The 23,448-nt window shown below is 40.3% G+C and overlaps 1 protein-coding gene across 6 annotated transcripts in view; it reads left to right on the top strand.

Annotated features, from left to right (window-relative positions):
* LOC113012854 (TOX high mobility group box family member 2-like) overlaps positions 1 to 23,448 on the top strand; it is an 82,291-nt gene that overhangs the window by 43,519 nt on the left and 15,324 nt on the right. For all 6 annotated transcript variants that reach the window (XM_080294838.1, XM_026153245.2, XM_026153246.2 and 3 more), the window contains one exon: positions 14,564 to 14,827. In XM_080294838.1, the coding sequence (XP_080150964.1) occupies positions 14,564 to 14,827 (264 nt within the window). The remainder of the gene's footprint in view (positions 1 to 14,563; positions 14,828 to 23,448) is intronic.

Here is a 23,448-nt window from a genome sequence, read left to right as displayed (position 1 = left end):
ACCAATCATAAGGAGTATATAACTTTTTAAAATGCTTTCCCTACTTTCTAAGATTAAACCAATCCCCAGCTGTGTGTGTAAAAAAAATATGGGCTTCCTGTTACTTCTTTTCTATTTATTCTGTGTGAATAGCACAGTAGAGACTGATATTCTTTGGTCTTGTCGACAATGCTCAGAAATACTCGACCCTCACAATTGGTAAAGCTTTTTGTGAAAGAAGCCCATAAGCTTTAATGCAGGTTTTAACACTGCAGTAAGATACCCAGCCAAGCCTTTACATGATGTGCGCCTGTGAAAAAGGTGCATGTAGCCAGAACAGAGACTCCTTTGTTTGCATGTCTGGGGTCTTCCACGGCGTACACACTGAGCCAGAAGATTGCATTACACATAACATCTCTGTGCTTTTTAAAAGTGAAAACCACAAATCAGAAACAGTTTTGATGGGGCAGCTCAATGTACACCTGGACACAGTCCACTCAAGCAAGATGTTTTCAAGGCTTTAAATACTGTATGGTCTCTGTACAAAATATGCATGCATACTGCACACATGGGCAGTTTGATGGAATTAATATTTTCCATGTGGTTTTTCCTGTTGCGATTTCAGCTTATAAGCAAAAGTGTGGGTGGGTTATTATGTTTACTGGCTTTGCTTGTATCTGCCCACACACACAAAGCTAAGTCGATAGTTTGTAGAAATAAAGATTATGAAATATCTCAATTATCCCAATTAACTAAAACATGTTTGTGTAAGCAATAAAGAGTTTTAAATCACTTTCCTGACTCCAGACCTCCAGCGTGCCATATGTCACATTTCTTCTTTTTTTTTCTTTCAGTTAAACACACGGACGTCTAGTGTGCGCTTATTGACTGCTAACTCCCCAGCTATAAAAACAATGAGCCAATCAGCCAATTTTCTGACTGGGGTAAAAAAAGTGAATATTGTTTACAGAAATTCCTAAATCAGCACTTTTTTTTTCCTTCCCAGAAATGTGAAAGTGTTGTTTTGAACAATAATTACTGCAACTTCTGTGTTAACTGAAAGTGACAAAAATATGACAATCTCTGCTGGAGGCAAAATAAACCCCAACTCAGAAAGAAAAACTGTTGAATTTCAGTCTTAATAATATAATGAAAATGGCAGCGTGCTAATATCAGCCTTGTATATGTAAAATAATGCTGGTTGCACTGTATATTTTTGAAGCACTGTAACAGCGGCATGGGAACGATCACAGCCAAACCAAAATGGCTTCCTTCACCCACGCCAACACAAATTCTAATTTTGTATAAAGAGAAGTGCTCGTGATTTGGATTCATATCAGCCCGATCAGTCTGCAGGATTTCACTGACTTTTACGTTCGTATATATTTCTCTAGATTTTTTGCACACCTCCCCTCGCCCTAAAGTGTAATAAGAGTCTGTGTGAAGAAGTCCATGTGTGTATATGTGCGTGCTGAGGATGAAGCCAAAAAACTGAAGATAGGAAGGAAAATTTATTTAGACAAATATTAGAGAAGGAAAAAATGAGCCAGTGGCATGGGGTCGAGGGGGCATACTTGTTGCATTGTATCCCATTGCAGAAGACAAAGCTTTGGGGCCACTAGTCCTTGGAGAAGCAGCAAGTTTCAGCCTGTTTATGCCATTGCATTTTTGGCTTCAAGGTGTCTCGCTGAGCTGCGCGTCTCTATTGATTTGGCTGACTTTAGGAGAACAGTGGCTGATGGTCGAGATCAGAATAGAAATCTAACTTGTTGGATGCAGACTTGATCTTTTTTCTCTTCATTCTTCTTTTTCAGGCTATAGTTCAGTCTGTTTATTTTTGTATATTTCTTAAGTCTGCCACTCCACCCAGCGCCTTTGTCCCGAAACTGTATTGCTTTCACACATGTGGATTTGACTAAGCTTCATATGCACAAACTAGTACGTCGGCAGTCGCTTTGGATGCACTTCAGTTCAGCTGAGTGAAAATTTGTTGGCTTTATGGTTTGGTCAATAAGGAATTTGTTAAAGAGTTATTATACATCGCATTTCAAACCACTTTTCTTTTGTATAGAAAATTTATTTTCCTTAAAAAATAAAAGTGCTTTGTCTACCTTAAAACTGAAGTTAAATGCTACATTTGTTTATTACTTGTAATGCAAAAGTCAATCAAATGAGTAAATTTACCTTAGCACAGAACGTAAGTTTAGTACATGAATAACTTTTTTTTTAAAGAAGAACCTTTTCACAGGACTCTATGCAATCCTATTGACGACTAAGTACACCCTTACTGCGTTCATCTAAAGTGAGAAGGTAAGTAGCAGCCAGATGTTGAAATCAACTGCACTTGATTAACTGATAATCAGCAAGCAATGCTGCAGTTATCATGTTAAACGCTAAAATTCAATACATTTGGAAAAAAACAGAACAAGTATGGCTTGTTTGGAAGGTTTGCCAGGAGAAAGTGTTTTGTCTGTAAAAAATGAAAAAGAAACCAACAGAAAAACATGACAGCATGGCTTAGATTTGCATCCGAACAAATTACGAGACTTATGGAACAACGCCCTTTTGGCAGAAGAGACCAAAGTGAAGGTGTTTGACCAGAGTTCACAGCTCCCCATTTGGCAAAAACCAAAGACACCATATTAGCACAAACACCTCACGCAAACTGTCAAGCATGGTGGTGGAGGGGTGATGATTTGGGCATGCTTTGCAGTCATTGGACTGGGGCATTTTACAATTAATGTGTTAACCGTGAATTGCTCTGTATACTAAATTATTCTCAAGTCAAATGTGAGGCCATCTGTCTGACAGCTGAGGCTTTGCTGAAACTGGGTCATGCAATAGGACAATGATAGCAAGCACAGCAGCAATTCTGCAACAGAATGACTGAATAGAGAGAGTTGTGCATCAACTAACACCTGTAAACCTCAATAAAAACTAGTGTAAAGAAGAGTGGGCCAAAATTCCTCCACAAAGGTGTGACTGTGATAAAGTCTTACAGAAAACAATTAGTTCAAGCTATTGCTGCTAAACGTGTTCCTACAACCCACTGAATTGTGGGGTGTACCTAGTTTTAAACAGGACTATTTATAGTCCTGTTTAAAACCTTCTCTTTCATATTAATGTATATGAGGTTTGGTGTCTGATATGTGGATTTTATTCTTGCAGATACATTTTAGCCTTACTCATAAAATGCACACTTGCACTTTTGCTGTATTGCCAGCAGCTACATTCACATCAGGATCAGTGCTGACCAATAAAAGAAGTATTTGAAGTACCGTAAAAGGACAGAGTGTGGGGAACGGTTAAAGTGGACATTTCTTCATTTTGATCAGGGAGAAGATGGAAATTCTCTGAGATAAATGTATAAAGGATGAATAGCAAAACCTCATCAAGTAGCAAAGGAAGGCTTTCTGAGTGAAATTAGTCCAAATGCATTGCTTGCTAGGAAGTATGCATATCGCTTCTCTGAGAGAGCTTAAAGGATTAACATTTTAGCAAATGTGCTCATTCACTTTCTTGGCTAGAGTCAGATGAGAAGATTGATACCGTTATAACTTCTGCTGAGTAAATGTGAAGCCAGACAGTAAGTCTAGCTTTTTCAAATGAAATCAAAAGCAGTCTGGCACATAACCCCCATAAACAACATTTTAAAAAAAATAACTTTAATTATCACGTTAAATAAATGAACTATATCTTAACAATTAGTTAATTGAGCTTTGAGTCTGAGGTGCTGCCAGGTTTTATTTCCAGTATTCTCCCAGATTAAAAAAATGGATAGCTCTCTTAAAAACATCTAACATGATGATATTTTGTCAATCAGTCAGTCGAGCTCCAGATGTTGTTTGCTCGGTATAGATCCAGCGCTCCCTCGCTCTATTTTCTCTACCTCTATATTTCTTTCTCTCTCTCTCTCCTTCTTTCTCTCTGAGTCAGAGATACCTCAGTACACCCTGGCACCGAACACCCAATGTGGGCGATGCTGATGTGAAAAGGCACCGTTACTTAATAGTGACTCACAGTGCACCATTATACCCCCACCACCATGACTGCAAACTCTTCTCACTTCGCAACGCTCTATCTCCCCACCAAGCTTCCCCTTATACTTCAGTCTTTCTATCGTCCATCCTTGCGTTCTTCCCCAGCAAGATGAAAAACAGGGGGACATTTGAGACAAAGGATGAAAAAATAAAAATTGAGGGTCTGAAAACGCCAACACGCATCTCACTTCTTCTTTAAAAGCTGCACAGAGCCGCTGGCAAGGTCGGCAGAACGAAGTAGAGATACATATTGCGCGGCGTGTATTTAAATTTCAAGAGAGCGTACAATTCAGGCGGAAAACAGCTATGAACCAGCGCTGAGGCGTCGATATCTGCAAACAATGCTGGAGAAACATCAGAGGAACATCCTCACAACATCCACACCCATGCTAGGAGGGATTGTAAGATACAGTTGGAACCAGGAATTGTTAGTTCTTTATGTAGGTCAGTACATGTCAGCCAATAAGTCCAATTACCATTGCTCTCTGAAATAGAATGGGCAGTGACCTCTACTCTGCTGTCATAGGACTGAAATGGATGGAAGGATGCCTCTGATATAAGTGATATATATTTTCATTCAGAATAATAATAAAAAAAGATAAACAGAGTCTAGAGTAGATGACAGGATGACAAATGGTTCGAGAAAAGGAGTCCAAAGTGATGTGAGAAAGTCAACATTTTCATTGTTGGAATATGAAGAGTTTAATCTATCATCTTTTGATATCGGAGGCTTTAAAGCACGTCTAAACGATCCACTGTCACACTCTTTTTAGTGTACTCCCTCAAATAGTACAGTACATACCCCGCAGAAAGGCAGCACTCCCCGAAAACAGCAACTTATCAGCAGCAAGAGTGCACTCAATGATTCATACACTCTTTTAAGAGAACTTGAAACCTTGGCTCTATTTTGGTCCCGGCCTCTCTCCTCCTCTCTCTCAGTATATGCAGCACAATGGAGCACAGGGATTTAGTGGGACTAAGTAGTTTGATATTTCTATTGGTTTTCTGCATGTATTTCCACTCTCTCTTCCCTTTTCTCCTAGTGATCTTTCTCATCATATGGAGACCAAGGTCATGGCTGATTGAAATATAATAGAAGTGTAGACATCTGGCCTAATACTGTGGGAAGTTAAATCTATTTTAATGGCCCCTGCCGCAGTGGATTCTCTCTGATGCACTCTTGCGCTTCACTGACAGTAAATCACAATGTTCTCTTATTGCCCTGACTGGAATGAGGGCATAGAGAAAGAACAATGAGGGATCCACATCATTTGTTTTCACCCCTCCCTTGCTTTTTCCTCTCCTCTGTGCTCCTCCTCTTCTCCCCTCTCCACTCCGTTTGCGACTCATAAAGCAAGGGGCTTAAAGAGAGTGACATCATGAAAATAAAAATAAAGGGGATTATGGGCAAGCTATTGTGCCATATGTGATTACTGGGGCTTCCATGTTCCCTAGGGGAAGATGAGTGACTACGAGACAACATATTTTATTTATTTATACAATTCGCTCTAATGAATAAGAATAGGAAATGTGGCTGAGCCCACTGTATTGTGCCCTTTGTCAGGAAAAAAAAATGAAGAAAAAGAACTGCAGCCCTGGTCCAAACATTAAAGAATTTTCTGCTTCTCTCTGTTGCAGTACAAAGATCACCCTTCATCTTTAACTGAGTTGTTTTTTCCCTTAAATCGAACTGACATAAATGTGCAGCGCATGGCCCTTTTTCACACCTTTTCAAAATACTTCCTTTGCGGCCGTGTTTTTAGAGTTCACGTACAATCTAGTACAGGTCCACCCACATCTGCAATGGAGAGTCAGGTCCTTTTTACCCACCTAAATGAGATCCATTTTGATGTGACATTTGAGAGAATTACCAGTGCATAGGGGAGCAGGGAGGAGGTTAGCTCACTCTTTAGCGATTGGTTGAAGCTTACCACAGCCCACCTGTCCTTTAGTGACGGACGCTACCTATGACCCTGAGCTACTATTGGATGCGGTGAAATAGCCCCCCACACACACACTTCACTTATCCCAGTTCTTTCTTTCTGTCAGTCAACCTGGTGGGTCTGCTATTCCATTCTCCTTCCATTGTACTTCGCTGTCTGCTTTTCTTGATACATCACCCAAATGGAGTTCCTTGGCGTTTAAAAGCCAGGTCAGATAGCCTCTGTAGACCCCGCAGACTGCCGCTGTAATGTTCACTTGTGTGGCACGCTTTAGCTCAAACACACATTGATGATGAGTTTGATTTCTGCCCTTTCTCAGTGCTGCAAGTTTCATCTTTGAAGGTGAATTTTAAAGATTTAGCATTGCCACCCGTCTATCTCGACCACACAGGGTGGACGTGAAAGCCGTTATATATGCATGGCCAGCTGTTGTTTGTCACCAAAACCGTGCTGCTCTGTCATTTTTAACAAAGAAGCATATGGCTGAATGACTTTCCATAGGACGCTTTATACTCATTCAAAGTTATCGAGTTTTGTAATGTATGTGTGTTCTGTTAAAAATAAAAATAAGGGAACACTTGCACAATTTTAACTTTTACTTTTGGTGTAATTTTGAATCCAAGTCTCAAAGTGTTGATGATTATGGTTTCCGTCGACCATTGTCAGTTAAGATCTTAAACTTGAGTATTTCATTCATCGAGTGTTTCCTTAATTGCAGTAAGTGGATAATATCAAAAGAAAGACAGCTAAAACGCTAATAGCAAAGTCCATCCAAGACAAGCCGCTCTTGGCTTTGGACAGTTCACCTCTCTTCAGCCATGACAGGCTCTCTGCGTACTGTGCAACATTTTCATTTTCCTGTATTTGATTAACATGTTATTGTTCCCGCAAGAGCCGTCTTCCACTAAACACCTACAAATGATTCCATCGCCGAGCTAATGACTTCATCTCCTCTTCTCAGCCATTTGGGTAAAGAAAACTTTAAGTTAAGCCAACTAACACATTTATGTTTAATGATAAGTTAATTACTGAAGATTGCTTGACAAACTGGAACGGTGTTTGGCTGCGGAATTTTTAACCTGCAAGTTTACACATAAAAGTGAAATTTTCAGTGTTGAGATTGCCATGTATACTGAGAGTTTAACAGCATCTGCTGTGTGCATAAACTGAGCAAACACAAGTTTAACAGGCTTTCAGGTAAAAACATTGCATAAGGCAGTGACTATTTTGCTGAAAAAAATAATTCATTACTGTTCTGCTAACTCTAAAGGGGGAAGCGCAATATCTTGAAACAATACAAGCAAGAATCAAATAAAATTTTAATACTTTGACCTTGAGAGCTGTTGAAGGGATCGATCTGTTTGATTATAGCTTTCCACTGAACCCCTAAGCACTGTTGTTTCAGTATAAAAACTACCATTAGCTAACTAAAAGAGAAGTTAGCCGAATTCAAAGCATGAGTAGACTCACAAAAAAACCCTTTAGATGTATTCCCTTTGTACTGGTCATCTCCATCAGAACTCCATAAAAATTTGAGTTGTGCAGCTTGCAACTATGGGAAGGTGTTGTTGTCTGTGACAACTTGCAGTTATAAAGCCTATCTCTGAAGATATTACATGCATGGTTTGTTGTCTTCGCAAGTAATGGTGCAGCTCCTGAGATGAGCTAATAGAGGGTATCAGCCGCACTTTAGATAGAAAAGATTCATCTTAACCTGACCATCATTCACGGATTAGAACCCGAGGTCCAAAATGCCGTAGAGCAGGTTACAAAGACAAGCCATTTTCATATATTCATTACCTCTCCAACTTCAAAAGTCTGCTCCTGATCTCAGTAAATGTAATAAAGCACATTGTTTTCTAACGCTGATATGTATGAATCTACCATAGCGGAATACTTCTTTAATATTTGCAACTGGCAACATTTTTTGTCCTATTAAAAATAGAAATGTTTAATATTATCTTGCATTAAATATTGAATTTAAGCAGCAAGTGTCCAGAAAAAGATAAGTAGAAGACAGATTTAATACTGGCATGCTAAACTGTATTGTTATGTTTAATTGGATCCCATATGTCTAAAGAAGAAAATGTGAGACTGAGGATGCTGTGCAAATTAATTACATTTTTTAAAAACTACATTACAACATTGTTGTAAATGCTGTGGATAAATGTTTAAGATCTGAACTCCTAATTACTTTGTTAATGTTACACTGGCAGCAATAATAAACAGTCTAACAGAATGTAGAGGACCATTCTGGTTCCTGAATTATTTTAGTAAGGGAAAAACACCCAGTTTTTTTCATAAATCACACCCTGTTTATGAGTGTGTGCTGGACGACTGCTGTATTCCTAGTGAGTTTCTGTGGGTGTACCCATAACCATAGCAAACCTTTTCGAAGTCAGACCATAAAACCTACCATCAGTTAGGCTCGATGGTCACTCCAAGTTTTTTGCATTTTGTATTCTGGATAAGTTTCCTCCCAGATGAATGTAGAGGCCAGATTTATAACTAGTCCGGTACCCCTTTACATCAACAGATAGGTTTAACCTCCAACATTAGCGGTCTGGTGGTTTGTGTGAACAGAGTGGCCACGGATAGAGTCAAATGGCTGGCTTGAATTATTGTTTCATTCTGCCTCTGTTCACTATATATATTATAAGAGTCTGGATCGACATGAATGGAAACTGCAACTCAACTGGTTGGAGAAGACATACAACCACAAGGCAGTAATTCTAGTTGTTTTCCAAAAAAAACAAGGAGTGGTTTAAGCATGATGATAGGTACTTAAGAGCCACAAGTCGCATCTGTGAACTTAGTTATAGAATGTGAAAAATAGGTGTTTTGATGTCAAGTCACAAGTGATGTACAAAAGAGATTTGGTACCATCATGTTTAACTCAAAGAATAAAGATAGATTAGAAAAGAACCAATAGAATCCAAAGTAATGTCCTTGTCTTCAAAAATGACGGATTTGCTGAAATTTCACCTCTACAGAGGAGGGTGAAGGTTAGAGAGAGAGAGATGGCTGAATCAACATTTGGTGTTTCTTTTTGACCTGTCTCTCTTTTATCCACTCCTCTCCTTGTCCTGAAAGACAGTATATTTATGAATTATTTATCCATGTTGGAAAATGTTAAACTTGTGATGTCCTTGTCCTGTGTCTTATCTCCAAGGGCATCATAAGAAGCTGTAAAGAAAAAATAAAACATTTAAAAAGCAATGGAAGGCACAGTCATAAAATAGCCTTGACAGAATTCAAATCTTGGTACAGGCGTACAGTATATATGACAACAGCAATGTTTCTTCTTACGAAGAAGAAATGTCCCAAATGCAAGATGTATTTTTCACTGTAAAATTGTACCAATCCTGAGTTGTTTAAATCCCCTAAATCTCTGATCACAGTTCTAGAGATCGTATAGTAGCAGTATTAACTATTCAGCATCATTTTGGCTATTCAGTATCAGTGTGGTGTCTGGCACATTACTCATCCTGATATGAACAATCATACAGTGAATTTCTTTCTAAAAGTTAATTAATTGGCGATAGTTTAACCTCTATGCCTCTTATGTACCTTTTGAGGGGGGTTGAGGATGACAGCTACTCATTAATACCAAACAAGCCTCAAATTCCATCCTTACATGAAGATTGAGACTTTAATGATACATTGGCAGGGCAGGACAATATCAACAGTAAGCGCGTTAATGACACTTTGTTTGGTTTTTGCACTTTTTGCATTAGAATGTAGCTACTGGTACTTACTTTGGTGTTCATCCACCCATTTTCTTCTGCTTACCCAGCTCAGGGTTGTAGGTGGGGCTGGTGCCAGTCTCAACTCTCATACACCCTGGACAGTCTGTCACAGGGTTTAGACACAAAGGTAGACGGCCATTAATACCCATATACAATTTAGAATCACTGATCAACCAAACCCATGTTTTTGGACTGTGCATGAAAACCACCTGGAGAGAATCCAAGCTTAGTGGAAACTTGCAAACTCCAAAGAGAAAGGCCTCCTGGATTTGAACCCAGGACTTTCTTTCTGTGAGACAACAACGGTAATGACCACAACACCATGCTGCTCTTTCTTAGATGTCACATCATGTCAGAACCTGTTCTCTGGTGACCTCTCCAGCCTTAGTTTTGTGCTTGGATGCTCAGACCATTACCACCATGCTGTATATGTAGCCATAAGTCACAACATTATTATCCTATACAGGGAGTGCAGAATTATTAGGCAAGTTGTATTTTTGAGGAATAATTTTATTATTGAACAACAACCATGTTCTCAATGAACCCAAAAAACTCATTAATATCAAAGCTGAATGTTTTTGGAAGTAGTTTTTAGTTTGTTTTTAGTTTTAGCTATTTTAGGGGGATATCTGTGTGTGCAGGTGACTATTACTGTGCATAATTATTAGGCAACTTAACAAAAAACAAATATATACCCATTTCAATTATTTATTTTTACCAGTGAAACCAATATAACATCTCCACATTCACAAATATACATTTCTGACATTCAAAAACAAAACAAAAACAAATCAGTGACCAATATAGCCACCTTTCTTTGCAAGGACACTCAAAAGCCTGCCATCCATGGATTCTGTCAGTGTTTTGATCTGTTCACCATCAACATTGCGTGCAGCAGCAACCACAGCCTCCCAGACACTGTTCAGAGAGGTGTACTGTTTTCCCTCCTTGTAAATTTCACATTTGATGATGGTTCTCAATGGGGTTCAGATCAGGTGAACAAGGTGGCCATGTCATTAGTTTTGTCTTCTTTTATACCCTTTCTTGCCAGCCACGCTGTGGAGTACTTGGACGCGTGTGATGGAGCATTGTTCTGCATGAAAATCATGTTTTTCTTGAAGGATGCAGACTTCTTCCTGTACCACTGCTTGAAGAAGGTGTCTTCCAGGAACTGGCAGTAGGACTGGGAGTTGAGCTTGACTCCATCCTCAACCCGAAAAGGCCCCACAAGCTCATCTTTGATGATACCAGCCCAAACCAGTACTCCACCTCCACCTTGCTGGCGTCTGAGTGGGACTGGAGCTCTCTGCCCTTTACCAATCCAGCCACGGGCCCATCCATCTGGCCCATCAAGACTCACTCTCATTTCATCAGTCCATAAAACCTTAGAAAAACCAGTCTTGAGATATTTCTTGGCCCAGTCTTGACGTTTCAGCTTGTGTGTCTTGTTCAGTGGTGGTCGTCTTTCAGCCTTTCTTACCTTACCATGTCTCTGAGTATTGCACACCTTGTGCTTTTGGGCACTCCAGTGATGTTGCAGCTCTGAAATATGGCCAAACTGGTGGCAAGTGGCATCTTGGCAGCTGCACGCTTGACTTTTCTCAGTTCATGGGCAGTTATTTTGCGCCTTGGTTTTTCCACACGCTTCTTGCGACCCTGTTGACTATTTTGAATGAAACGCTTGATTGTTCGATGATCACGCTTCAGAAGCTTTGCAATTTTGAGACTGCTGCATCCCTCTGCAAGATATCTCACTATTTTTGACTTTTCTGCGCCTGTCAAGTCCTTCTTTTGACCCATTTTGCCAAAGGAAAGGACGTTGCCTAATAATTATGCACACCTGATATAGGGTGTTGATGTCATTAGACCACACCCCTTCTCATTACAGAGATGCACATCACCTAATATGCTTAATTGGTAGTAGGCTTTCGAGCCTATACAGCTTGGAGTAAGACAACATACATGAAGAGGATGATGTGGACAAAATACTCATTTGCCTAATAATTCCGCACTCCCTGTATGGAGTACAAAATGGAGCCCAACTGATTTATTCGTGTGCTACTATTAGCTATTTTGCAGATTATTGTATTTTCAACAGCTGTTAAATTAAAAATTAAACATTATAATGAAGACACAGGAGAAACACCCTTCAACCATGTTATGGTTGGACAAACCATTGCATCTTGTTAAATGTAGAGGTACTCATATAGTGTCTTTCCACTGCAAGTGTCAGTGTTCCAGTCACATATTCATCCACACAGCACTTTTATCTGTGCCTAATATCTTTCTAACATTTTCACACACTCCGATGGATACATAAGGAGTAACTTGGGATTTGGTATCTTGCTCAAGGATACTTCGGCCTGCGAACCAGAGTTGAAGAATCGATCCACCAATCTTCCAACTTGTAGACTACTGTATATACAGCTGCCCCGAGTAGAGTTGACCAGAGCATAAACAAGTAAATAAATAACTATGCGTAATAAATATTAGGGAAATCTGTTTGTGTTTCGTGTATCAGAAAGAAAAAAATATCGGCTGATGTATCAGAATATCGACTTTTTAAATCACCAAATATCGGTATCAGTATTAAATATTCCATATGCATTAGGCTCTAGTGGAAGGTGCTAGAGTCATTTTATAAGTGGGGCTACACTGGCAGTCTGACCCTGGGAGTTGAATTCACACTGCTCAGCTTCATGAATGTTGAAAACCAAAAAACCAACGAGAACGCTCTCGGTCATGCCCTTGGCCTGATAGACCACCAAAGGGTTCGACTCTTCCACTAAAAACTGCTGTTTGATCTGTTGATGCAGTCCTGTTGTTCTCAAAGTTCTTCTTGAACGCTATATTTCAAAAGCCGAAAAAAGAAAAGTTTATGCTCCACACTCTCCAATTTTTAATTAATCAAGAACAATTTTTTTAAGAAAGATCCAAGAATTTCAGTGAAATAAAGGTTAGCACAATAACAGAAACAGCTGTGACTCAGTGGGGTCTCATGAATCGGGCTTGTTTGCACAAACCCTCACAACGTTGGGTCCTGAGCAGGCTGGATCAACACTTTGGGGATTGTTGTGCAGGGAGGGCTTTTACCCTGGGGTGCTGAGCTTAGGTGTGTTTTTTTTAATCGTCGAAGTGGGTGATAAATGTCACAGTAACATTGCCAAGACCCAAGGTTTCTTAGCAGAGCATTGCATTGAAACAAGACAGTCAGTGTCATTCACTTTACCTGTCTGCAGCTTTAATGCTGTCGCTGATCAGTGTGCAGTCAAGTCAGTTTTGTTTGTATTCTTAGTAAATTTAATCGGCAGCATTTGTCTGTTAAGCGTAATAAAAAATGACAACAATAATAAATGTTAGACAAGGAACAGACATTTGCACAACTTTTATCATGGGAAAAGAAATTGTCAGCGATAATATTTCTAAGCAAGCGCCAAACAATGCGAGCGAGTGTTGTGAGAAAGAGAAAATAGCACATCATCCCCTGATGGTAAACATACTCCCTTTTATTATTATTATTTTCTCCCTAATGATAGTTCACATTATGAGACTTTTATCCTATCTTCAAGCACCAGTTCTGCTAGTGGGGACATTGTAGCTGTTCCTCAACATTTCTTGCCATTTGTTTGCTAAAAGTATTTGTTTGCAAGATGAATTGCTGCACTGGCAGGCGAGATGACAGCCTACACGAAGATGATATTGAATTGATTTCTGAAATGTTGCAGAACGGACTAGTTGATGTGTACCACGAGACATGAATAATAAAAATTCTATTAAAAAGCTCTTGAATGGCTGACAGTGGAATATTATTTGTGATGATTAATTTTCTTCAGTCATTATAAAGGGGAGTTGGCATCAGATTGCCTCTGACAAAATTGCTTTTCACTCCCTGGTGAATACCCTCTGTATGCTTTTTGAGAGCACAAAACCATATTTCTCAGCGCAATATTATGTCAAGATAGGCCCTGGAAAAGACATTTCTCATGTATCACCTTATTAGTGCCGTAAAATCTGTGCTGTTTTAACTGCTGGGGTCATTTGGCATATTCTGCATACATTTCACAATGACTCTGAGGTTTGACTAGTCCAGTTTTTTCCTTCCATTTCTAAAAATATGATTGGCATTATAATTACAAGCTTATAAAATAGCCTCTAAGTGACTGTCTGTCAGTGGCGTTTTTCAACGTAATGAATTTGATTAACTGTATCTTAAAGGCGTGCAGGCTGACAGTTTGTTTCTTCAAAGCTGTCAGGATTTCTGAATTATTCTGTGCAACATCTGTTGTCTAACTCTAATTAATTTGCGGCGTACATTTGCGTTGAATGATTTCTTTAACTTTTGCAAGTGCGACAAAAATTTGCATTTCTAATTAATTTTATTTTCAGCAAAACACACTGAATCGACTGCCGCAGTTCAGCGGTGTCTGGAAGTGTCTGCACAAACAACACGGAAACAACAGAAATCAGCAGGTGCATTTAAAAGCTAATTATGAAGCTTTTTATTTACTCAGGAGCGTCTTTTGTTAGCTGTTTCCTTCCCCGGATGATTACTCAAGTTTGTTTTGCCATTCAAATGCTTTCTAATAGCACTGAAAGGGTTTTATTGATATTGTAACTAACTATGACACTGCTTTGACATGCAGGTACATAAGCGCTCCGGGGCGGAAGGATCGCCCATAGACAAGACCTGTCCTTGCATTTTTCTTTGTGTTTGTTGATAGACTGTGTGCTAGGGGGAAAAAAACGAAAGTCTTATTGCGACTTTGTTCCCAAAATAAGTAAACGAACCTGTCTTCCCCTTTCCTCTTCATGCTCTTCTAAAAAACAGATTGCTTTTCTTCTGCTTTTTCAGAGCTACTCCAGTCAGGGCAGAGGCGGCAGTGGTGGCGGAGGAGGAGGAGCTGGGGATGAGGACTACGAGATCCCCCCCATCACACCGCCGAACCACGCCGACCCTTCTTTGCTCCACCTCATGGAGCACGAGTCAGGTTACCCCTTTCACTCCCTGCCACACAATGGCTTGCTCAACACCTACTCCTACCCCGAGCTGCCCGCACTCATGATGTCCAACATGCTGGGTCAGGAAACTCACCTCCTGTCTGGGCCTATGCACTCGGTGAGTACTTTTTTTTTTTTGTCCACCTTTTTAGCTGTGGCACTTTCTGCTCATGCAAGTCAAGCGCTGTGCCAGGCTATTAGTCTTTGTGGTCAGAGGATTGGAAGGTATCCAGCAAGTCAGCATAGAGAGCATTTCGTCTGAAGGTTTTACATGTTCTAGTCCTTTTAAGATTTTATGTGCTGCATCGAACAATATAAACATATATAAACTGTAAGGCCACAAAATAACCAACTCTTCTGCATGCTGATCATGTTTTTTCGTAATGGGAAAGCATTCTTCTATTAGAGTCATAATTAACTTGGTTCGAGGCCAAGGAAGCAGCGCTGAAGTCTGAGCAAGGCCAAAGTCTAAGCATAAATACAGAGAGCTGCTGTTTCCTTAACACCGAGACCACTGCAGCAGAACTTCTTTAATATCTGCACAGCTGCGCAAGTCAAAGATTTCATTGCCTCGAAAATGAGCCAAGAAGGGATGGAGAAACTCATTGTGGCGCGTTTTCTTTCGTTACAATCAGCAAATCCAAAAAGGAGAGGGGTAAGGATGAGTGGGTGGGGGAGGAGGGAGGGGATCCCTTGTCAGCTACTTTTTTATTTCAAAAGGACGCCAAGGACCTCCATTCTTCCCCTCAGTTAAAGGGACTTTCTCCCGTGTTAAACATGCTTCAGACTGAACATGTAAACACCCCCGGCGAACACATTCAAATGCTTTAATCATAGGATCGAATCAAATGAATTATAGATGGCCCGCGTGGTGAATTATTCAGCGTTATATACTTTCATCTGACATAAATATTACTTTTTTTTTCTCCGTGGCCTCCGTCATGAATATTTATGCTTTAATGTGAGCATCCGTGGCATTTATCCCCCGTTAATCAGGTCTTATGTGATTTTCAGAATCAAACCGCATAAGATGCAGACTCTTATTTTTTTTCCGTGGGTGGTAGCTGAGGCCTCCATTAAAGCCAGTCTTCAGGATTAGGTCACAATCCACTGGCTACTTTGCTGAATGTGCTCGGGTGCAGGAGGACGATGCCGCTGGCTCGAACGTCTGTCTGCTTTTTAGCGCGAGTGAACGCTCGAAACAAAGTGTTGATTAAGCTTTTAACATGAGAGCGCATACCCTGCGTCAAATGCGTGTGCACGGCACGTTTAAAGTTTATGTTATGTCCGTGTATGTATGTTCAATAAAGCCTCCAACCCCCTTTTTTTGGTCGGCAACAATTTCGAAGCAAACAAAGAGGGAGTACCTGCCTCTTAAACAGCTTTTGTTTCACCTTTGCAATTATTTATTTTCAAATAGCCCTTCAGGGTAATGTTCCATTTTCTTATTTCACACCCCCTTTTCTCATAAATGAACCGTCATTGTAATAAATCACCGCACAAACAGAGACTTGCACACACTGTGAAAGGTCCAGAGATTTATGTAACACATTCATGTTTCCCACTTCCACATTTTAGTACTACTCTAGCAGAGGCTGGCTAATAATAGCTGCTATTAATATTTCTTGTTGCCTAGCAACCCCAGCAAGTAATAGCTTACTCTGGAAAAATAGATGACCGATAAGGAAGAAGGAGGAGGGGTGGTGGTGGTGGTGGTGGGGTTGGAATGGGAAGGGGGGGATTCAATTCATTTATTATCTCCTGGGACAAGAGGAGCTTATTTCTGAGGCTGAGGAATAGGAAAGTAGGCTGTATATGAGAAATATTTTAACGCAATTGGAGATGACGTTATTTTCATTTTGCTTCCATTAGGGATGTTTCATTTGATGTTTCCCCAGCAAAGTCAATTAACCTTAATTTCATACTGATAAAGGTATAATAAGGAAGATTGAATTTATGTCTGCTGCATGCTTAAAGAATAATAAGGGTGGATAGAAATAAGCTCTCAGTGTAACCAGGGGCAGCAATGAAGAGACAAGCCTTTACCTTTGTTGTATTGTATTGACAAAAACCTTACAATAAACTCACAAAATTGAAGGAGATAACTGGGAAAAACCAAAACGCTAATCATTCAACAGCCTTCTTTCACCACCGCCGCCGAAGCAAATAAAAAGTCGACAGCATTACCTTAAGGATACGCTTCTCTTCAGTAACAGCTATCCTTCACTGCACATTTAAAACCTCCTACAAGTACAAGCTCAGCTGGAGCAACAGATACGCTTCATCTCGAGGGATGTTGTTGCTGTTTTTTGTACAACATTTAGCCTAAGGCTAAAGCTCTGTAAACTTCTCGCTGCTTTGGGATTCGCTTTTTCAGCTCACATCGATCCTACAGCAAACAGAGTTAAATCATTACAGGATTGAGAGCAGTGGATTGACCATCACAGTGCTGCATGGGCACATACAGTAATTTTGCATCAGTTTGTCCTTGTAGCTGTAGTCTGTATTAATAATCTTGAGCTTTCTGACCGCGCGGAAGTCATTTCTCTTCAAAAGCCCTGTTTTTTTTTTTCTTCCTTTAGTCAGACAAATTTCTTTTTTCCATCTAATTGTGATTCCACAGGCAGCTGAACTATTACAGTAGCTGGTGAATCAACGAGATGCGCAGTGGATGTAGGGAACAAAAAAAAAAAAAATCTGTCAAATAGATGCATTGAATGTTTCAGATTCACTGATGTATGTTTTTGTTTTGTTTTGGGTTTTTTTCCATTTTTATTTTCATCTGTCAAATCCAGCACTTAGTTGAGATCCAGAAGTTGATCCTTTTTGCTGCGGTTGCGTGTTGTTCATCATAGCAGTTCTCAACTGCCAGTTTTGACCCATTTCTTAGACTTAAAATTACACCTTTTACAGGAACTCCAACAAGAAGCAGCATCAACACTGCTGTTATAAAAGACAGAGCTGTCTATCAGCGAAGCTCCTACATTCTCAAAACTCCTCCTCACACCGCTGACCTAGTCTGTCAGCTTCTCTGAACCGAGCCAAGTCTTGGATGACTGGATACTGTGAAATGTAACATGCTGTCGTGCGAATGCTCATTGCTGAGGGAGAATCCCTGTCTCATCCTCAGCTGCCAGCATTTCTGCCATCCCGGCACTTGGTGGAGAGGTGGCACCCAGGGGTCTCGTGTTCAACAAGCGCCCTGATCATTCAGGTCTGGCTGATGGCACAGTGGCGCAGGGGAGAAGGAGGGGCTGGGGAGGCGGGGGGGTTGCAGGCAAGGTCAGTCTCTTATAAAAAAATTAAAGCAAGAGGGACCCTCGCTGGGAGGCGGTAATGAGAGGTCGAGGAGGAGTTTGTACAGCGGCCCCAACGTGGAGCCTTGAGGGGGGGCCACTGTGTTTAAATATTCAAACAGAGCATGAGGCCCTGTCTCATTACTAGTGTAATGAGGCCAGTTACAGAGCAGGAAAACCCCTGCCACCAAAAAGAAGAAAAAAAAACACTGGCCAATTTCACAAGTTTCTTACACACATCCAGCCACATGACTCCAGCCAGGAATTGTGTAGAGCTTTGATAAATATGTGGTTCTAGTTTAATATCTCTGGCACAGCGATGTGTGACTAACAGGCCAGTTTTAACCCTCTGCTGACAGGTTGATGTTGATATCACGGACAAGTTGTCAGTCGGAGTTGTTTTGGTTGGTTGGTCGGTTCATTTTTGGTGGCTTGTGCATAGAAAACTACAGCAAGCTCAGCATTCACTTTCATATTTAGCCATCTTGATTGAACATGAGCATTAATTTTAAGATGCAGTGCATCCAATAAAAGGTCTTATTTTAGTGCAGTTAAAGGTGTCTTCACATCATAAGTAGATCGTGTTTGCACCCTGCTACTATTTGTGCAGCATGTGGGTGCTCGGTATATATGTGTGTGTTGACCATGTGCGTGTATATATAGATATATGTGCGTGTGTCTTTGTTTGCCTTTGTCTCCAGAAAAAGTAGAAGAGTAAGCTGCAAGGTTAGGTTGGCTTGGCTTAATTTGATTTTGTTTAATCTGGAGAAAGAAATTCACTTGCACCGCTTGGCATTTGCGACAAGGAACGGCTACGGAAAGGCCACAACTGTTTTAGGGCGGTGACATAAAAATCATATTGACAGCTGTGGTTATGGAGAGTGCATGGATGTAAGATGAAGCTATCGAGCTATCGAAGAGATCAAAGTGAGTTAAAATAAAGTGCACACGGTCATGTTTGAGATATTTAGGATATTCGGAGATGCTGAGTTTACAGAAAGTGTTCATAGTAGAATCTGTTTGTTGAGTACTTAGGGTGAAGTGCAAGGTGTCAGTCTTTCCTTTGTCCGCTATTTAAGTAGATTTATCTAAAATATTTTCTCAATATTTGGAGTTGGGTTTGACATGACATGCTCAGTGAAGCTGGATTTTTTTTCCTTTTAAATTGAAACAGCCATCTTTTTTCCATCGTAGGTTTTTTAAGACATATCTCATATGACCCGCTTGCTCTGCTGCCTTTCACTGGAATAGATATGACATCTTGGTGACGTTCCCAGATAAATCACTTTTGGAACAGTAGAAATATTTTCTGTTGCGGCTTTCTATTTCACAAAAAAAAAAAAAAAAAAATTGAGAGAGGAAAAAAGAAAGAAAAAAAGACAGATGCCCTTCAGTGCTACACTCCACAACAGGGGTGAACAATGTGTCTTGTAGCTGTCAAAAGAAATGACGGCAAGATAATTGGTGGGGCATTCCCGTTTCGTTTAAACCGAGACAAGTAGGCTTCAAAATAGAATCGGGCTTTTTAAAAAAGTAAAGCTTTGTTTTGCGCTGCTCATTATGCAGGGTTCAAAATGGAGTAATGAAGACGGGCATTAACGGATTGAGCTTTAAAAACAAATGCACATTCATTGGGGCTCATGAATATTCATGCCGCTAATTCAAATAACCTTAGGCAACTGTTACATCTAATGAATATTTAAAACAGCTTGGTCACAGAGATTTGAACACTGCATTATATCTGACTTTCTAGGATCATCGTGTACAAGAGTAAACAATTAGTAATGCCAAAAACAGATTCCAGCGGTGATGAAAATACGTCTGGGAAACAGTGTCCCGTGTTGTCACATTAGTTACAGGCCGTTGGCACTCCGAAGGCGAGCGCGATGCCATGCGACGGTGTGAAAAATTGTAAATAATCATAATAATTGGTGAAATGATTTGTTGATTAATCGGGGAGCCTAATCAACAAAATTATTAAGTGGAGCAATTTTGAAATCATAATCAGTTATCACGCAAAAATGCTGCAAATGTGAGATTGTGTTGATTTTCACCTGTTGTGCTTGGGAATCGAACAGGTTCAATGTATTATTCGGACACCGAACCAGTCATCAGATAAAAAAAGTGATATGTTTATTTAGATATGTATGATAAAGAGAGAAAAGTCTTTGTTTTGGGGGGTTTAATCATCATAAAACAAATTAAAATGATCATAAACCTTTCGAGCTCGCTCAGTCAGGAAGGTAGAGTTAGCAGAGCGCGGGGAAAAAAGCTGCACCTGGCACAGTGGGCCCTTGGGCGACACGAGGGTTGACTAAACATGTTTATGTTTACCGCCTGGCGCCCTTACATGTTACAAGGCAGAGAATCCCATGCTGGCCACTTAAAAGAGGGCCTTCCTATGAAGGGATCAGTGTGGTGACTCGTCCTCGCCACCACCGCGACGCTAATTAGGCCCACCGCAAAGCCAGCCTGTGGGGATAATGTCCCATTATTAGAGTCATTTGTTTCAATTAACCGCTCTGTGATTCTACAATAGCACTGCGCAGCCCAGCGCAAAGAAGCCATTACTCTCGCCCAGGGAACCAATGAGGTCTGGGACGAGAGTGTTTGTAAGAAGGTTACGGATACCTGCCGCTGCCAGCAGTCGTGCTGTCGTGCTCCGCATTTAGCCCAGTCTCTGATGAGTTGTTTGAGCCCTGGGAGAGTGGAAAAAACTCCTTATTCAAATCTTTTTCTAGAGCTTTTAAAGACTGTTTCTGACTATGCTGCTTCTGAAAACGTGTGATTTTTGCTTCTGTGCATTTGACTGAGAACTGATTGAAGATTTGTTGAAGGATTGTTGACTTAAGCATAAACCGCTGAAAACTATAGGCTGTTCACGTACCCCTTTACAAGCTGAGAGCTTTGTGGTTGACTGAATTACTATTCTGCTACTGTATACTTATGGTCTTTAAGTCATTTTTAGACTGCAATCAAGTTACTTTCAGAACACGAGGCTCTCTTTTTCTTTCCATTTCATGCATTACTCTTGTTAGTCTTGTTACTTTTGTAAATTCAAAGACTGCGTTCGTGCATTTTAATTCCACCAGTGGACAAAGAAGGCAGATTGCTTTGATAATTCCCGCTGCTTTAAATGGGAATTGTGAAATGACAATTAGTCTGGTGCCTTTGCGGCCAACAAAAAGCAAACCCTTGATAAAAGCTGTTTGTGCACTTGTATGGTGCCTGTTGTTGGTCACAGCTGGAGGCCACCACTTACAGGGTGCAAAGAGAGATTATGAGAGAGATTATGACTGTGATTTCTAGCTGGTGTAAGAGGCACAACTTTGAGAAAGTCTGTTTGTATAAATGGCTTTGATAACCATCCAAGTGATTCTTCAAGCAGCTAAACCAGGTGAATTATGTCTACAAGAATTAACTCATTCCTTGTAACATCACTCTTTTCTTGTCATTTGCATAAGATATTTTCTTTTAATCAGCCAGACGCTTTTCTGAAAAAAACACCTAGGTGTTTTCGTGCATTTAACAGCACAAGTACAAAGACACTTATCAACTCCAAATGCTTCAAAATGCAATGTTTTAGAGCACTTTTCGGTCCTTTCAGCTCTAGATAATGGAAACTTCGATTGATACCAAGAGGTTGCTGCCCTGTGATGCCTCTGTTGCCAGGCTCTCTCATTGGCTTTCTCCCCCCGCTGCGCAGATGTTTACAAAGAGACATCACCAGCTCACATTAAAGGGTTCAAGTTGTCCCCTCAGGCTGTTGCTATGGAAATAACCCTGCTACGGTCGCTCATTCATGTTTGATTAATTGTTTTTTTCCTTTCTGTGCTGTTGCCTCTACAAAGACCTCATCATGGGAACATATCATCTCGAAAACAAACAATAGGAAAAGATGAATATGTTCAAATCTGCTCTATTTGGACTTGCAGATGCACTCTCTTCCTGCTTTGACATTTTGTGGATGTGGTGATAAAAGTCGAGTAACTGCATTAGCATTGTATTAACACTGATAAAGCTCGCTTGTGAAGCCACGCAATCATACAGATATATTTTTTATTTCGTTCCCCAGACTTACCTGGACAGAAGATAAGCTTTTTTTTCTTTTGCCTTTTTCTCCTCTTAAATTGCACTGTGTAGCGCTGAGATACAGCAACCCACTGGGGCCAATTAGGATGCCAGCAGAGCCAGGAAGTGCATAGCAGATGCTTTTGCCACTATTTATTAAAATCCAATCTGCGGGGGCCCCTCCAACAGCTCGTTAAACTACCGTTAATCTAATTAGCTCTCACTTGCCACTGTTTTCACCACATTACCAAATACAAGGGCCTCGACTTTGCAATTTAGGCTGATTAAGTAGGTCCAGTGCTGTTAGGCAGAGCTTGTAGGGAGGAGCTTCTCAGAGCTGTCAGTCATTCTCCCGAGTCAGATAAATCATGCAGCTTAGTTCAGCAATGGCTTTGGATTTAAAGTATCAGCAATAGGAATGTTAGTTGAAATCAAATCCACATTGCAGCCCAAAACTGTAGAAATACTCCATCATAATGACCCTGTGTATTTGTAATGGCATGGTACCAAAACTGGATACAAATTCCATAATGGCTTCTTTATGTATATATAGATATATGTATATATCTATATATCAGGTCTATACGATTCTGCTAACATCCTTTCATGTCTCCTAGATCAAGATCACGAATGTGCACTTCCGGTTCATTATTGTTTAGGCCAGGCTGTATTTTTTATTTGATGAGTGCTGCTCTCTGGACGAGTGCCTGGTTCCACTCAGAGATCTTTGCAGCGGCTTTGACATGCAGTCCTGCTTATTGCTTACAGATGGGCAGTCTGACATAGAGCTGTAATTGCTTCCAGATGAGGAGGGCACTGCATATATTTTAAGACATATTTTAACCTATCAAGTCTTCATCCTGAGCTGGATGTGGGGAATACAGAGAAACCAAGCTAACATGGCGTTTGGTAGCGTAAGATAAGAGGAATTTGTGTTAACCTGTATCCAAAGTTGACTATGACATGTTGTGTATCATTCAACCTGTGTGGGGAAAAAAAAGTTTAACGATCATCTGGAATTTTGGATGCCAGTCCTGGTATTTACAGTCACTTTTAATTTAAAGAGGACTGACGCGTTCAGATGTGTTTACATTCTCATGTAGCCTGCCAGCATTTTCTGAGACAATGGGCCTGACTGCATCATGTGCAGGTGTACTTTCAAATGATAGCTGAAAATGATATCTAAATAATGACTAAGAGCATGTTATAAAATAAAAAAAAACAAAAAAACAGCAAAATTACAGAAACTTAACAAAGACTTGCTTATGTTTTACGTACATTTTACACAATTGCTGTTACAGATGTTTGGCACAATAGATTTTTGTACTTCTACAGCACCTATAAGAGCTCATTTTTGTCTTATTGCCCTGAG

The sequence above is a fragment of the Astatotilapia calliptera genome, chromosome 20, assembly GCF_964374335.1.
Source record: "Astatotilapia calliptera chromosome 20, fAstCal68.1, whole genome shotgun sequence".
NCBI classification, from domain to species: Eukaryota; Metazoa; Chordata; class Actinopteri; order Cichliformes; family Cichlidae; genus Astatotilapia; species Astatotilapia calliptera.
This window is presented reverse-complemented; position numbering and strand designations above follow the sequence as displayed.